At 48.9% G+C, this 16,992-nt stretch overlaps 1 protein-coding gene across 1 annotated transcript in view; it reads right to left on the minus strand.

Annotated features, from left to right (window-relative positions):
* Positions 1 to 10,192: 10,192 nt before the first annotated feature.
* Positions 10,193 to 16,992, minus strand: part of LOC143112026 (transmembrane protein 151B-like) — a 35,044-nt gene continuing 28,244 nt past the window's right edge. Inside the window, exons 3-4 of the mRNA XM_076274276.1 lie at positions 15,545 to 16,000; positions 10,193 to 11,509 (exon numbers count right to left, since the gene is read on the minus strand). Coding sequence (XP_076130391.1) covers positions 10,193 to 11,509; positions 15,545 to 16,000 — 1,773 coding nt within the window. The remainder of the gene's footprint in view (positions 11,510 to 15,544; positions 16,001 to 16,992) is intronic.

The following is a 16,992-nucleotide window of genomic DNA, read 5'->3' on the forward strand; positions in this document are numbered from 1 at the left end:
GAAGGCCGCCTTGGTGTCCATGAGCTCGTCCAGTCGCTGCCGCATGTCCGTCATGTCCTGCTGGGTCTCCTCGCCCATCCTCCGCAAGCCCTGGGCCTCCTCGTGCAGCTGCGCCACCAGGCCCACTGTCTGCTCGCTCTGCGCCCGGCACTGGCTCTGCAGCGCAGTGGCCATGTCCAGCAGCGCCTCCACCCGCGGGACCAGGGTGTCCACTGGAGATGTCGTCCCCTAGGGGTCAGGAGTGGAATGACCAAGGCTTTCTTAAAGCAACAGTACTCAGGAATGACCAAGGCTGTACTCAGGAATGACCAAGGCTGTCTTAAAGCAACAGTACTCAGGAGTGACCAGGCTGCCTTAAAGCAACAGTACTCAGGAATGACCAAGGCTGTCTTAAAGCAACAGTACTCAGGAGTGACTAGGCTGTCTTAAAGCAACAGTACTCAGGAATGACCAAGGCTGTCTTAAAGCAACAGTACTCAGGAGTGACTAGGCTGTCTTAAAGCAACAGTACTCAGGAATGACCAAGGCTGTCTTAAAGCAACAGTACTCAGGAGTGACCAGGCTGTCTTAAAGCAACAGTACTCAGGAGTGACTAGGCTGTCTTAAAGCAACAGTACTCAGGAATGACCAGGCTGTCTTAAAGCAACAGTACTCAGGAGTGACTAGGCTGTCTTAAAGCAACAGTACTCAGGAGTGACTCCACATGTAATGTACATTATAAGGACAAAGGTACTGGGAGACATCTCTCTCTTAATCACTCAATTCATGGGGTGGTTTATTAGACCCCTGAGGGTCATCATCTTAATGCTTCAGCATACCATGAGCATTTTCACAATTCTATGCTTCTGGGGAAGCCCTTTTCTGTTCCAGAGTATGTGTGTGTGTGTGTGTGTGTGTGTGTGTGTGTGTGTGTGTGTGTGTGTGTGTGTGTGTGTGTGTGTGTGTGTGACTTTGTGGGACCAGTCTGGGGAAGCCCTTTTCTGTTCCTGTATGTGTGTGTGTGTGTGTGTATGTGTGTGTGTGTGTGTGTGTGTGTGTGTGTGTGTGTGTGTGTGTGTGTGACTTTGTGGGACCAGTCTGGGGAAGCCCTTTTCTGTTCCATGTGTGTGTCCCAGTGCTCAAAGCTAGGAGCATAATGACCCAGCTGGGTGAGTCTGGTGTGGAAGACCTTGAGTGGCCCACACAGAGCCCTGATCCCACCCCATCAGACACCTACAGTATGGGGTAAACTGGCACGAGACTGACCCCACCCCATCAGACACCTATGGGCTAAACTGGCACCTATGGGGTAAACTGGCACGAGACTGATCCCACCCCATCAGACACCTACAGTATGGGGTAAACTGGCACGAGACTGACCCCACCCCATCAGACACCTACAGTATGGGGTAAACTGGCACGAGACTGACCCCACCCCATCAGACACCTACAGTATGGGGTAAACTGGCACGAGACTGACCCCACCCCATCAGACACCTACAGTATGGGGTAAACTGGCACGAGACTGACCCCACCACATCAGACACCTATGGGGTAAACTGGCACCTATGGGGTAAACTGGCACGAGACTGACCCCACCCCATCAGACACCTATGGGGTAAACTGGCACGAGACTGACCCCACCCCATCAGACACCTATGGGGTAAACTGGCACGAGACTGACCCCACCCCATCAGACACCTCTGGGGTAAACTGGCACGAGACTGCGAGGCAGGCTTTTTCGTCCAACATCAGAGCCTAACTTCACAACTGCTGAATCACATGACACACTACAAAATCAAGTGGAAAGCCTTCCCAGTGTGTGTGTGTGTGTGTGTGTGTGTGAAAGCCTTCCCAGAAGAGTGCAGGCTATTGCTATCTTATGCCCATGGATGTAGAATGGGGTGTCACTAAAGATGCTGTAGCTGTGATGGCCAGGTGTCCTTATACTTTTGTCCACATAGTGTTTATTTCTAGACACAGTTTGCTATACTATATACAGTATAGGTTGTGTGTGTGTGTGTTTGCATGTTTGTGTTTGTGTGTGTGTGTGTTTGTGTTTGTCAGGGTGTATTTCTTTAAAGACATCACATGACAGTAAGTCCTTTCATCAGGAGGTGGCTGCAAGCTGATTAAGATTAAGATTATTTCTCTCACCTCACTTCCCTCTCTCCCTCCCTCTCTTTCCCTCTCTCCCTCCCTCCCTCCCTCCTTCTCTTTCCCTCTCTCTCCCACCCTCCCTCTCTCTTTCCCTCCCCCCCTCTCTCTCTCCCTTTCTCTCTATCCCTCTCTCTCCCTCTCTCTCTCTCCCTCCCTCTCTCTCTCTCTCTCCCTCTCTCAGGTGCGTCATCCTCAGTGCGAGGGGGAAGAGCATCATAGGCTACTAGTTGCATGAGCTTGAGTGATCATGCACACACAGTGAGTTGGTTGTAGGCCGAGCACAAACCAGACAAGACCAGAATAGATCTCCTTTGCTATCAATACACTCAGCCATCATCCAGGCTTAACTTCTCACCTGAGTAAAACTGCTCAACTGCACAACACTTCAATACCAGTCCAGTCCAGCAGGCCTATTCCAGACAGCAGCTGACTCTGGAACCAGATCTCTCTAAGATCTGTAGGCTGTACCATAAGACCCAGATTAGTGCTGGGTCTGTTTACAAATCAACTATCATACTATCTCAGTACAAACACATTGAATTTCCCCTTGGGGATCATTAATAAAGTATCTATCTATCTATCTATCTATCTATCTATCTACATATCTATCTACATATAGGCCTACACAAACAACACAATTTTGGCAGAATTAGGCCTAGGCAAACCATGCCATAAACAGAAACAAATGAATTAAAGGAATCAATATTTCTCCCCCAACCCTTATTTTGTTGCTGTTTTGCTGTAATCACACACATGGCTTTATAACTTCGAACAATGAGTCAGGGAAAACTTCTAGATGGGGTGTGAGGTAGGCTATCCGCTAGCCTACAGTCCGTGAAGTTTGTGCCTCTGCGGTAGCTGAGTTCACTCAGCCGTGGGACAGTTGCCTGGCACCCTTACCTGGCGGCTCATAGCTGCGGAGGTACTGCGGTTCCCCTCTCCTCTCCTCTCCTCTCCTATGCTGTTCCGCTGTCCTTCGCTGCCCTCTACGCGCTCTGCAGTAATTTCCGCGGCAGTGTAGCAGGCTGCTGATGGAGCTCGTTTGTCATCAGATATGTGACTATAACGGAGCTGTCCCTTTCCTGCAGAGGCTGATTAGGCGGTGAGGGAGGGCGGGAGGCCTCGTGGAGGTGACGGGATAGGGATGGGGGGGGGGGGGGTGTTTCCCGGTAGAAGCGACAGACCGACAAATCAGCTCAGCTACGTCTTTGCACTGTGTTGAGCAAGTGACGAAAGTGACAGTTGAGCAACCATAAACATGACTCGTCCTGACAAATAAACACTGTTACGCTTGACAGCTCATAAAATGGCTAGTTATTATAGATAATCAGTCAACAACCTTCATGGTCAGCCGTACGAGGAATACTGCGACCTCAGCAAGCTGTCTCATGACAAATGTCAAATCACGTTCATGAAGGTGCTTATTTTTCTTGTGTGTGCCATCATTACAACACAAGGTGGCGGTGTAGGCTAGAGTAGTGTATGCTAGTTTATGAGTAGTGGCACGCCTCATCCATACCGTGGCTCAATATTGTGTGGGTTGAGTTTCTATGGACACAATCCGTTTATAGAAACATGATAATGCCTTCAGCTGGGAAGCAAAGGCATGCGCAAATTACGCAAGACAACATAACAGGCATAATCCCCTACTAAGAAAGTATCTGTGTGTGTTTGTGTGTGTATGTTTTCATGAAAAGAATAAAGGAGATTAGTCTACAACACAGAGCAGTGGGTAGCCCTAAAGGAGTACTTCATCTGTGCTGTTTGTCAGTAGCCTACTGCCACCACAACTAAACATTAGCAACATGGTTTCCATGGTCACGACACATTTCAGAAGGCCTCCTCTGCTGTGATGGTTTTATATGAACCGCTGAGCCAGCTGATAACTGAACCAGGTCAGATAGATAGATAGATAGACAGATAGATAGATAGATAGATAGATAGATAGATAGATAGATAGATAGATAGATACTTTATTGATCCCCAAGGGGAAATTCAAGTTTGACTGGCAGTGTAGATGCAGACTTTGAAAGAAGACAGGCAGCTCTGCAGACAGACAAATAGCTTTCACATACAGACAAACAGATAGGCGCATATAACTGGTCATTCATTCATGGGTCGTGTATGTTCCACAAGACTGATGTGTCGCGCTGTGGACAGGCGCGTCTTGTTTCACTCTTCCGGAGAAGAGAGCAGGCGGCCCATGGGGCAGCGTCCTAACCATTAAAATGAGGGATGGCAATGTGACAGCTAGCGCCCAGCGCCCTCTGTGACCCGCCATGAATGGATCCTTATTGATTTTGGCTGACCTATGGCTGACCCCAGGGATGCTGCCATAGAAACCGTGTGTGTTGCCACAGGCGACCTGCTAGGCTACTAACAGGTAGCTTGCTCACATATCCATAGGGGATCATATGCTCAGAAATTAGAGACCCGGGGTGAAAGGTTACTTAATTTATACTCTAGGGCCCTGTGACCCTCTAACTTGGATTAAACATCATTCTTAACTGAACTGTACTTCAGTTACATAACTAGGCTGCAGCATTTTATTTGATTTAAGAAGGAAGTGTAATCTATGCAGTCAGTATTTTATGTTATTTTAGAACCAAGTGTAATCTATGCAGATTGGATTTCATTTTTTTTTCCAGACAGAACTCATATTATATGTAGTTTGGAGGTCTTGTTACTTTTGACGGAAAAACATATCCTTTCGGTGATATTTCACAAATAGAACACATATCTGAATCACATGAAAAAAATAAATATCATAGGCTATAGTTGTATAATTAGCAGTGTTGGAAGTAATGAATTAAAAAAGTAATGTAATTACAGTAATGCATTGCTTTTTGCTGTAAAGGCATTACCAATACAATTTCAGTAATATTTTACTCTGTACAGTTCTCAGTAACTGAAGTTACTTTGCTTTTTAATCCAAAATTGAGAAATGCTCAATTGGCACCAGAGAAGATTATCCATGAATTTAAAAATCTATGCTGGTCCTGGAATTTGATTGCCTTGTTTAGATAGTTATCTCTGCCATTCATGCAACAGATCTAACATGGTTAGGCTATACTTCTCATTTCAAGCAGTGAGAATAACTAAAATGTTACAGACAAAGATCATAGCCATTATTCTCAAACTATTTGCATTAAGTCTACACCACTGTAAGTAGAAGGAAAAGCAACCAGCAATGATGAGAACCATTTAAAGTCAACATACAATTTCACTATGGCTATATTTTACCATGGCTATATTTTACTATATTAAATTGTGAGTGACCTTTGGCCTTTGGGGCCTACATTGTCCCATGAGCCATAACTGCAACCATTATATTGTTCTTTTGTTAGCCTTAAGCCTAGCTCAGTCATTATGCCATACCACATCACCTCCTGCCGTGTAATGAGCTGCATTGAACACATGAAGATCGATTGAGAACACCTGTTATTTTGGTGCAAGTAACGTAAACGTAGTGTAATGCCTTACAATTCAAAGACAGTAATATTGTAATGTAACAAATTACTTTGAGATGACAGTAACAAGTAATAAATAATGCATTACGCTTTTGAAGTACCTTGCCCAACATTGATAATTAGACATAAATAAATATCATAGGCTATAGTTGTATAATTAGACATCAAACAAACTGACGGCACACAATCTCCAAGTCAAACAGTTAGGCTTTATTTTAATTTTTTATTTATGTATTTATTTATTTATTTTTTTATCCCCAGTTACTATTCCCATCAGACACCACTTCCATCTTCCTCCGCAACCGCAACCACCTGAAGGCATAAAGAAGCACAAACTCTCGCAGTAGTTGCAGTCAAGTTTACAATATTTCAGGTGACCCTCGCTGCTGCCCCCCAGGCCGGGGTGGGGTGGGGGCTCAGTATCATGACACCAGGACGCGTTCAGACACATTCCGACGCGTTCAGACACATTCCGACGCGTTCAGACACATTCCGACGCGATCGGGCACATTCGGATGCGATCGGACATGTTCCCATCACAGACGCAGAGGTCAGGCAGTTTGACAGCTCCTGTACGCATCACTCCCAGCATCCTTTGCAACAGTGGATGAATGCTTGTGCTTGTTTGTGGTTGATCTGTGCTAGCGCACACCTAGCGCACACCTAGCGCGTGCCGAAGCGCTGAGGGACTACAGCCTCTGAGTTGGGTTAGTTTGGGCCGCTCGCTTTTGCTACTTTGTGCCTTGCATTAGTGTGTGACTGGACACCACACTACATGTGTGTGTGTGTGTGTGCTTTGTGTGTGTGTGTGTGTGTGAAGATCAGGTGTAGAAGTGATCACACTCCTCACACTCCTCCACCCAGGTACATGCATCTGCTACTCTCAGGTCTAGACAAAAAGCTGCCACAGGACCTTCCTTTCATGACTGGGAGTCAGCCATACGGGCCAGTTTGACACTCAATAACCAAACTAATACTACTCCCCCCAAACTCATTTAATATTCACATCTAGCCCCTCCCCTCGTTTAATATTCTCATCTAGCCCCTCCCCTCATTTAACATGCACATCTAGCCCCTCCTCTCTTTTAATATTAAAATCTAGCCCCTCCCCTCGTTTAATATTCACATCTAGCCCCTCCCCATGCATGTCACTTTAATGCTGTATTTGGTTGACATCATCTCGTCTTCCCTGAATGTTGTGTGTAAGACACAACTGTTTTGGTGACTGTGGGTGGGTGAGTGTGTGTGTGTGTGTGTTTGTGGGTGAGTATGTGTGTGTGTGTGTGTGTGTGTGTGGTGTGTGTGTGTGTGTGTGTGTGTGTGTGTGAATATGTGTATGCCTGTTTCTCAACTTATGGTGTTACTAAGCGCAGTGCTAATACACTAACTGAGAACACTGGTTGCTGCTGATGATGTGTGTGTCTGTGTGTGTGTGTGTGTGTGTGTGTTTTGCTGATGTGCTGGTGGGATAACTCACGCGATGTCCTGTGCTTTAATATTTTATTCCTTGAGAATCCTCCCTGTTTCCATCGTCAGACTCAACACACCACAGCGACAGAGAGAGACGCCACGATGAGACATAAGCCCTGGCCTCTCCACAGAAATAAAGCACACACACACACACACACACACCACAGCGACAGAGAGAGACGCCACGATGAGACATAAGCCCTAGAAATAATGCACAGTGGTTCTACTAGATGCAGCAATGGCCAGGGGACAACACTGATGTGAAGCGAAACAGTGTGTGTGTGTATGTGTACATATGTGTGTGAGTGTGTATGCGTATGAAAGCTCTTGTGAAGGTGTTGCATGTGTGTGTGTAAGCTCTTGTGAAGGTGTTGCATGTGTGTGTGTGTGTGTGTGTGTATACACATGTGGGTAGATGGTGTGATATTGAGCAGAAGCTTGGTGACAGATCGTCTTAACCAGACACCCCTGCCTCAGAGAGACTAAAGGCTATAATAGAAGCATACACACACACGCACGCACACACACACACAGTCACACACACTCACACACACTTAGAAATGAGAATAGAACAGGAGAGCAACCACAGGCTGCGCCCAATCACAGGTAATTACTAGCAGTAAGGGAGCGTCTTTTACTCCTCCTCCTCTGCTTCTCTTCATCCCTCGCTTCCTGCTCTTCTTTTATCCTCCACTCAGGAAATCAATCACGTTCCCCAGAGGGCTGCTGAGCACTGTTTCTCTGCTCCTCTCTCTCTCTCTCCCATTTCTCATTCACTCTCTCAGTTGCTTTTCTCTCTCTCCCTCCTCTCTCTCCCCCCCTCTCTGTTGCTTTTATCCCTCCTCTCTCTCCCCCTCCCTCCTTTCCCCCTCTCACTCTTCTCTCTCTCCCTTTCCCTCCCCCCCCCTCTCTCTCAATCACTCCTCTTTCTCCCTCCTTTCTCCCTCTCTCTCTCCCTTTCCCTCCTCTCTCTCCCTCTCTCTCTAACTTCACCACCTCCTGACGGGAAGACACATCCAGCGTCTTTAGTTTCTCTTTCTTTTGCATCCCTTTCCCTCCTCTCTCTCTCTCCTCTCTCTCTCCTCTCTCCTTCTTTCGATCTTGACTAAACACCATAATCCTGTGATGCTTTTCTTCTCTCTCCCTCCTTCTCTTCCTCCTCTCTCTCTCCCTCTCTCTCTGTCTGTAAGTCTGGCTGTATCTGATTACTCATACTGCTTTAGGCTACTATGTAGTAGGCCGAGGTCAGCACATCATCATCTGTAGGGTGTCTGTCTGTGTACACAGTGGCCATTTATTAGAGGTCCAACTGTACCCATATGATGCCCATGTGATGCCTCTTTATTACTGTGCCCATGTGATGCCTCTTTATTAGAGGTCCACCCGTGCCCATATAATGCCCATGTGGTGCCTCTTTATTAGAGGTACAACCGTGCCCATGTGATGCCCATGTGATGCCTCTTTATTACTGTGCCCATGTGATGCCCATGTGATGCCTCTTTATTACTGTGCCCATGTGATGCCTCTTTATTAGAGGTCCAACTGTGCCCATGTGATGCCCATGTGATGCCTCTTTATTAGAGGTCCAACTGTACCCAGAGCATGTGGTGCCGTCTGTAGGATGTAAGTCTACTCCAGTACTCCATCACACTGGTCAGCCTGTCTGAGTCTACTCCATCACACTGGTCAGCAGAGGCTGTCTGAGTCTACTCCATCACACTGGTCAGTCTATCTGAGTCTACTCCATCACACTGGTCAGCCAAAGTCTGTCTGAGTCTACTCCATCACACTGGTCAGTTTGAGCATGTCTGAGTCTACTCCATCACACTGGTCAGCATGTCTGAGTCTACTCCATCACACTGGTCAGCAGAGTCTGTCTGAGTCTACTCCATCACACTGGTCAGCAGAGTCTGTCTGAGTCTACTCCATCACACTGGTCAGCATGTCTGAGTCTACTCCATCACACTGGTCAGTCTGTCTGAGTCTACTCCATCACACTGGTCAGTTTGAGCATGTCTGAGTCTACTCCATCACACTGGTCAGCAGAGTCTGTCTGAGTCTACTCCATCACACTGGTCAGCAGAGTCTGTCTGAGTCTACTCCATCACACTGGTCAGCATGTCTGTCTGAGTCGCTCTCCTTTTCCATCTTCTGGCTCCCCTGCCACTTCCTTTATTCTCACCTACTTCCTGTTTCTGAGTGGACCTCCTGAGGTGCAATAGAGCCTCTCACACACACACACACACACACACACACACACACTTTATTCATAAAGCTAATGTTACATCTCTTAACAGCTGCGATCGCTTACTATTTCAACTGAGAAATTCTACGGCACCTGATTGAGATTAACAGCATGGATTGGAAGAGCTGTGGCAGGAGGGTCTGTTGCAGTGGACGCCACATGCTCCTCCTAGCCTACATGTCACGCTCTTTTTAGTGGACTCCAGTGGACAGGCAATCGTGAGGAGATCCACAACCCCTGTGTCCTGCAGTCTACATTGACATTAAGAGTAGAATGATCCGATGGAGGAGAGTTCAAAGTCAAGGGTGTAGGGTGGGGAGTGTAGGGTATGGGGTGGATAGGGTGCTTGATAATTGAGTCAATAGCCTGACTGAGTCCACTTGATGGGTCATGGAAAACTACGCAGCTGCATTGGAGAAGTGCAGTAGGGTACACCTGCTAGAAGACTCCTGGGCAAAGGCCTGATACATTCACTGAGAATTATGTTCATTGTTTTTTAGTTTTTTTTAAATCATGTGTTTGTATTTGTTTAAATTGTATTTAAGTGTTTCTTATGTTTTTTTTAAAACACTACAGGTTTATCTGAGGCTATTCCCGTGGAGGAAGACGAATGCTGGAGGTTCAGAGTGACTTTCTTTTGCTATGCTAACTGCTAACCTGCTAACTGCTAACCTGCTAACCTGCTAACGCTTTCCGTTTCCATGGTCACACGCCCAGCGTTTCTCCCGGCAGTCCCGGAACTCCCAGGATTTCTCTCTCTGTTTGTCTCTCGCCCGCTCCTCCTGCCGCCCACTTCTCCTCTTCCTTCGCTTCCTGTTCTCTCGCTTATCCACTTGACGTGTTTGTGGATTCCATGCGTGCCCGTCTCCTAGCCGGTATCGATGTCCCTGCCGCCATGGCAACTCTCTTCGCCATGGACGATGAGGACGGGGAAGCGCAGTGCATCCTCGTACGTCGGCGGCCGCTCTCTCTCCCCCACGCCGCCCCCCCTCTCCACGTCAGCCTCCGCTCTCTGCTCCCCTCTCCTCCTCCTCCTCTCCTCCCCCTCCCCCTCCTCCTCCTCCTCCTCCTCCTCCTCCTCCTCGTCCTCCATCCCGTCCCCCTCCAGCACGCCTTGTCTCTCCTCGTCCGGCGCGCGGAACCCCAGGCCCAGGAACCCCCCTCCCCCCCCCCCTCCCTCGCTCGGCCGGCTGCCCACTCCTCCTCCGAGGCTGCGGGAGTGGAACAGGCACGGCCGGCGGTGGCGTACGGCGTGGATGCGGCCCAGGGAGAATCCGCTGCGGCTGAGCCCCAGACGACCTCCGACCCCTCCGCTGACCCCTCCGGCCGCCATCGAGCCCACCGCGCAGGCCAGCGAGCCGGCCCCCATCGCCACGTTGCCACGGACGCGCGAGGGCAGCGAGGAGCTGCTGCTTGACCGGTGGCAGCGCGGGCAGCTCTGGAGCAGGTAGCTGGAGTGGCGCCGCCGCCGACGCTGGCAGCTCGGACCGTTGCCCGGGGTGATGCCCCCGCTGCTGCCCCCGCTGCCCGCCCCCCCGCTGGCCAGGTCCAGGTCCATGAGCAGCGCCTCCGAGTAGCTGGGCACCATCTGCTGGTTGCAGCGGATGTGCCACTCCAGCTCGGTGATGTCCACGGTGTTGACGCGGGAGATGACGCGCAGCGTGGGTCCTCCTCGGCTGCGTCCGCCGTTCTCCAGCCCCGGGTGCAGGTGCTCGCCCCCGCCGCCGCCGCTGTCGTTGTCGTTGGCGTCCTCGTTCTCGCCGAACAGCTTCTCCACGTGGTAGTGCACGTAGGCGGTGCGGTACTCGGCCGCCACGCGCAGCGGCCAGGAGCAGAGCAGCGCCGAGGCCAGCCAGAAGACACCGCGGCGGGAGAACCAGGGCTGCCGCGCGGGCTCCGGGAACGCCAGCACGTGCTCGCGGAAGTCCACGTTCTTCAGGTGCATGCCCTCGCGCGCCTCCATGTAGTCGTCCAGGCCCTCGTTGTCGCTGAAGAAGCGCGCGCGCTGCGTGAGGTAGGCGCTCTCGGCGCGCGCGCTGGCGAAGCTGAAGCACTTGGTGAAGCGCAGACGGACCGCCGGGTGGTCCAGCAGGCCCTGCAGCTGCTTGGACACGTCCTTCACGCCGTGACGCGAGTAGTCGAACTCACAGCTGGACGCGTGCGTGTTCACCCGCTCATGGTACACCTGAGAGAGAGGGAGAGAGAGAGAGAGGGGGACGGGGAGAGAGGGAGAGAGAGAGGGAGAGAGAGGGAGGGAGGGAGAGAGGGAGAGAGGGGGAGGGAGAGGGAGGGAGAGGTAGAGAGAGAGAGAGGGAGGGAGAGAGAGGAAGAGGGAGAGAGAGGGAGGGAGAAAGAGGGAGAGAGGGAGAGAGGGAGGGAGGGAGGGAGAGAGAGGGAATCAGACAAGGATGTTGAATTGTTTCAAGAAATATCTGAGAGTAGCAGATTTGGATGCATTATATAGACAGATATATTACATTAACTAACATTAAAGGTGATAACAGACTATATTTTTTAGTAATAGTTAAAGACTGATAGCAATAATTTTAGGGTTTCAATTACTTAGTTTTAGTTAGCCATGTGGCCCCTCTTGGCATTAAACAAGACACCCTCCCCTCCCCCAATGAAATGCTACTGTGCTGGTTCCAAGGGCTATCAGATCCACAAGACAAAGGATGTTACCTTGCTATACTGAATCCATATGTCATGAAATGTAAATGTATTCATGTTTGGTATCATTGTAATAGTCTTAGTACAAGGATTGTAATGATTTAATTGTAAGAATGTTTGGAACGTTCTATAAGTGATATTTCTGATGTATAGGATATCTCTCCTCATGCTGATTCAGATAAGAATGCATAGGTGTGAGTAGGTGTGAGTAGGTGTGAGTATGTGTGAGTAGGTGTGAGTAGGTGTGTCTGATGCCATCTGGAAAACCAACCACGTGGGCTTGTTTTGGCGCCAATTCTTTCTTTGTTTAACCCATACAAAAGTGACTAACTTGCATTGTTTGTCAGAAGAACTAAATGGAGAACTGAAGAGAGAGAGAGAGGGTGATCCAACAGAGGCCATGGCCTACATAGACCATAGACCATTTTTTACCCTCTCTGCTTGTAACAAAATAAACCTGATTCCTGAGTGTTCCTAAAGTTTGCCAGTCTAAGTTAATATTAAGTAATTATTCACCACAATTACTTTGAAGACAAACAAAGATAGGTACATGGCACTGTTGAATACTGTATGTATTTTGGATTTTTCAAATGTACTTCTGAAGTAGTTTTTGAGACACAACTGTTTCCTGAAAAAAATAACCTTAAATGTTTCTAGCACACAGTGTGGCCCCAGAGTGTCCAAACCCCCTGTCTGTGTAATCAGCTGTTGATCATGTTTTTATGGTAATAGCAGAAACCTGTATCAAGCCGTTCCAAAGCATTCCTGCTGTGTAGCACCACACACACCACAAACTACACAAACAGCAGAGACTACACACACAGAGACACCACACACACACACACACACACACACACACACACACACACCACAAACTACACAAACAGCAGAGACTACACACACAGAGACACCACACACACACACCCACACACACACACACACACACACACAGAAATGACACAAGCACAAGCATAGACTACACACAGTCTCTGCAGCGTTCTGTAGACAGGAAGACTCGACACAAGCTGGAGAACAAACAACAAATAAACAACAACAGCCATCCAGGGCTCAGATTTCAGATTTCGCACCTCAAGATCAAAAAGATCTTTTTCCAGACTGAGGGACAGTGGATTTGTCATACAAATGGGAGGATTCAAACAGTGCAGATCAGGCAGAAGAGACAAAACAGGATCTTAAAACAGGCCTCAATTGCTCATTTGACTCCTCACATAAGACACGCCTCTATTGAGCTCATTTGACTCCCATACGACACGCCTCTATTAGATATCTTAAAAGGCAGCAGTTTTAGCCATTTCGAACAGACCCAGAGCCAACACACACACACAGGGGTAGATTGACTAGCACTAGCGCAGTGTGCGCTGCGTCTGTTTATGTGAGTTCGGTGTTAGCGCACATTCTGCTTCCTCGTTGTGCGCAGTATTTATCAAACCAGCAGCTCATCTGGTAACTAACCTTTCTCCGCCCTCTACCGCAATTTACGAGCGTCCGCAACTGAACGGCATACTTCAATCACAAGCGCAGTTGAGTGAAGTTCACTGATGACAACATTACGAATCAAACGTTTAGCAATTGTTTAGCAAACATTAATACAATATATGATAAGATGTCAACAAGCAGGGAGATAATGAAGAGCAGTTGTTCTACTCAAACTACTTGTGGTAGGCTATGGAAGATTGGTCAAATCTAGCAAGTAGGCAAGTTTAAGTGGATAACTTGAAAGTGAAAGTAAGACTTTCGAAAGCCCAACAAAAGTTAAAGTTGCTTTGGATAAAGTACAACGCAGAACTGGTGCTCTGAATATAGCGATTCTGTTGTCTTTGAAAGTTCCTCTTATTGACGCATTTAACCGTAATTTGAAGTAACACCTGCTTCTACCAGGCGGAAATATTTCACCACAAAACAGACGTGCGCCTTCATGGGCAGTTTTCGTAATTACAGGGGAACACAGGGTAAATACAGGGTAAATACAGGGGAATACATAATACATAATGGGCAGTTTTCGTAAATACAGGTAAATACAGGGTAAATACAGGGTAAATACAGGGGAATTACAGGGTAAATACAGGGTAATTACAGGGTAATACAGGGTAAATACATAATTAGGCGCATTTTAAGCTTCTCCTCCTACATTTTAACATGACACTCCCACTTTCCCCTGACCCTCCTCTGAATGTATATGCATGACCCTCCTCTGAATGTATGCATGACCCTCCTCTGAATGTATGCATGACCCTCCTCTGAAAGCATATACATGACCCTCCTCTGAATGTATATGCATGCCTCTGAATGTATATGCATGCCTCTGAATGTATATGCATGCCTCTGAATGTATATGCATGACCCTCCTCTGAATGTATATGCATGACCCTCCTATGAATATATATGCATGACCCTCCTCTGAATGTATATGCATGACCCTCCTATGAATGTATGCATGACCCTCCTCTGAATGTATGCATGACCCTCCTATGAATGTATGCATGACCCTCCTCTGAATGTATGCATGACCCTCCTCTGAATGTATATGCATGACCCTCCTCTGAATGTATATGCATGACCCTCCTATGAATGTATATGCATGACCCTCCTATGAATGTATGCATGACCCTCCTCTGAATGCATATGCATGACCCTCCTCTGAATGTATGCATGACCCTCCTCTGAATGTATGCATGACCCTCCTCTGAATGTATATGCATGACCCTCCTCTGAATGTGTATGCATGACCCTCCTCTGAATGTATGCATGACCCTCCTCTGAATGTATATGCATGACCCTCCTATGAATGTATGCATGACCCTCCTCTGAATGTATATGCATGACCCTCCTCTGAATGCATATGCATGACCCTCCTCTGAATGCATATGCATGACCCTCCTCTGAATGTATGCATGACCCTCCTCTGAATGTATGCATGACCCTCCTCTGAATGTATATGCATGACCCTCCTCTGAATGCATATGCATGACCCTCCTCTGAATGTATGCATGACCCTTCTCTGAATGTATGCATGACACGGAAAAAACGCAATTTGCCCTTTTCAGCTCCTGCAACAGGCAGTTTGCGGTTTTATCCAACTGCGGCCTGTTTGTAAATAGCTCGCATGGGTTACGTCAGTCTTTTGCGAACAATGTGTACCTGTATGGTGTATGCACACCTGTGAGGTGGTGTATGCGCACCTGTGAGGTGGTGTATACGCACCTGTGAGGTGGTGTATGCTCACCTGTGAGGTGGTGTATGCACACCTGTGAGGTGGTGTATGCTCAACTGTGAGGTGGCGTATGCTCAACTGTGTGGTGGTGTAGGCGTACCTGTGTGGTGGTGTATGGTGGTGTAGGCGTACCTGTGTGGTGGTGTAGGCGTACCTGTGTGGTGGTGTACGCGTACCTGTGTGGTGGTGTAGGCGTACCTGTGTGGTGGTGTAGGCGTACCTGTGTGGTGGTGTAGGCGTACCTGTGTGGTGGTGTATGGTGGTGTACGCGTACCTGTGTGGTGGTGTAGGCGTACCTGTGTGGTGGTGTATGCGTACCTGTGTGGTGGTGTAGGCATCTCCGTTGCGGTAGCGCGTGACCTGCCGCGTGCGCCGGACGTAGTGGTAGCTGATGGCCTTCCACCAGATGCAGGGCGTGGCCTGCTGTAGCCGCTGCACGCGCTCGTACACCTGCGCCGTCTCCACCTGCGGCAGGTGGGCGGTCTTGGAGTAGCAGTGCCAGCACTCCACCAGGTAGACGACGTAGAGCATGGCCAGGAAGGCCACGGGGATGTAGACGTAGCCGTTGGAGCACGGGCTGTCCAGGTAGACGCGCGCCGCGTCGCCGTAGAAGTAGGCGTGGCCGTGGTCGTCGGCCGCCATGACGGCCACGCGGTACAGAGAGCACCAGCCCAGCGTGCAGAAGCAGCCAATCATCAGCAGCGTCAGCAGCAGGCATTTCCAGTGCGACTCCCGACACAGCGAGCCACCCAGGGACTGCTGCAAGGGACGCTGCTGCAGGGGAGACACAGGGAGAACGGGAATGTCAGTAGAGAGACACAGGGGAACAGGGAAAATGGGAATGTCGGTAGAGGAACAGGGAGAATGGGAATGTCAGTAGACACACAGACATCAAGACAGGTGAAAAAGAGAGCACCAGAGAGCACCAGAGAGCACCAGAGAGCAGAGAGCACCAGAGAGCAGAGAGCACCAGAGAGCACCAGAGAGCAGAGAGCAGAGAGCACCAGAGAGCACCAGAGAGCAGAGAGCACCAGAGAGCACCAGAGAGCACCAGAGAGCAGAGAGCACCAGAGAGCAGAGAGCACCAGAGAGCACCAGAGAGTACCAGAGAGCACCAGAGAGCAGAGAGCACCAGAGAGTATCAGAAAGTATCAGAGAGTATCAGAGAAGAGAGCACCAGAGAGCAGTGTGAATGAGTTTCCAATGACAGGGATGTGGTTGGGCCGAGGGGGCAGAGTGTGTGTGTGTGTGTGTGTGTGTGTGTGTGTGTGTGTACTCATATGGCACGCAGACAGTCAGGCCTCAGGCGTAGCCAGCCATCCAGCACGGGCCATAACATGATCAGGAAGTGAGGGGATAGAGAGAGAGAGAGAGAGAGAGAGAGAGAGAGCAGTTTGAGGACGTTTAATGTGTGTTAATGGAGCGCATGATGGTGTGTGTGTGTGTCAGAGAGACAAAGTGTGTGTGTGTGTGTGTGTGTGTGTGTGTGTGTGTGTGTGTGCGTGCGAAAGGGTGGGGTCATAATGGACAGTGAGTATGGTATACATCATTATGGCTATGACAGGGGGAATAACAGGAGAGAGAGAGAGAGAAAGAGGGAAGGAGAGAGAGAGAGAGAGTGAGAGAGATCGAGATGAATGATTGGTACTATGAATATCTATGACGTTCTGGGATTTCTCAAAGACCCGAAAGAGCAAATATCTGCCAAACACGTGCAAATCAGCCTCATTTTGATAATGCAAAGTCTCCAAATTTCCACTGTGAGG

This window comes from Alosa pseudoharengus, unplaced genomic scaffold, assembly GCF_046254945.1.
Source record: "Alosa pseudoharengus isolate Yale_2024_CS ecotype anadromous, Long Island Sound unplaced genomic scaffold, YU_APseudo_1.1 YU_APseudo_1.1_scf_8, whole genome shotgun sequence".
NCBI classification, from domain to species: Eukaryota; Metazoa; Chordata; class Actinopteri; order Clupeiformes; family Clupeidae; genus Alosa; species Alosa pseudoharengus.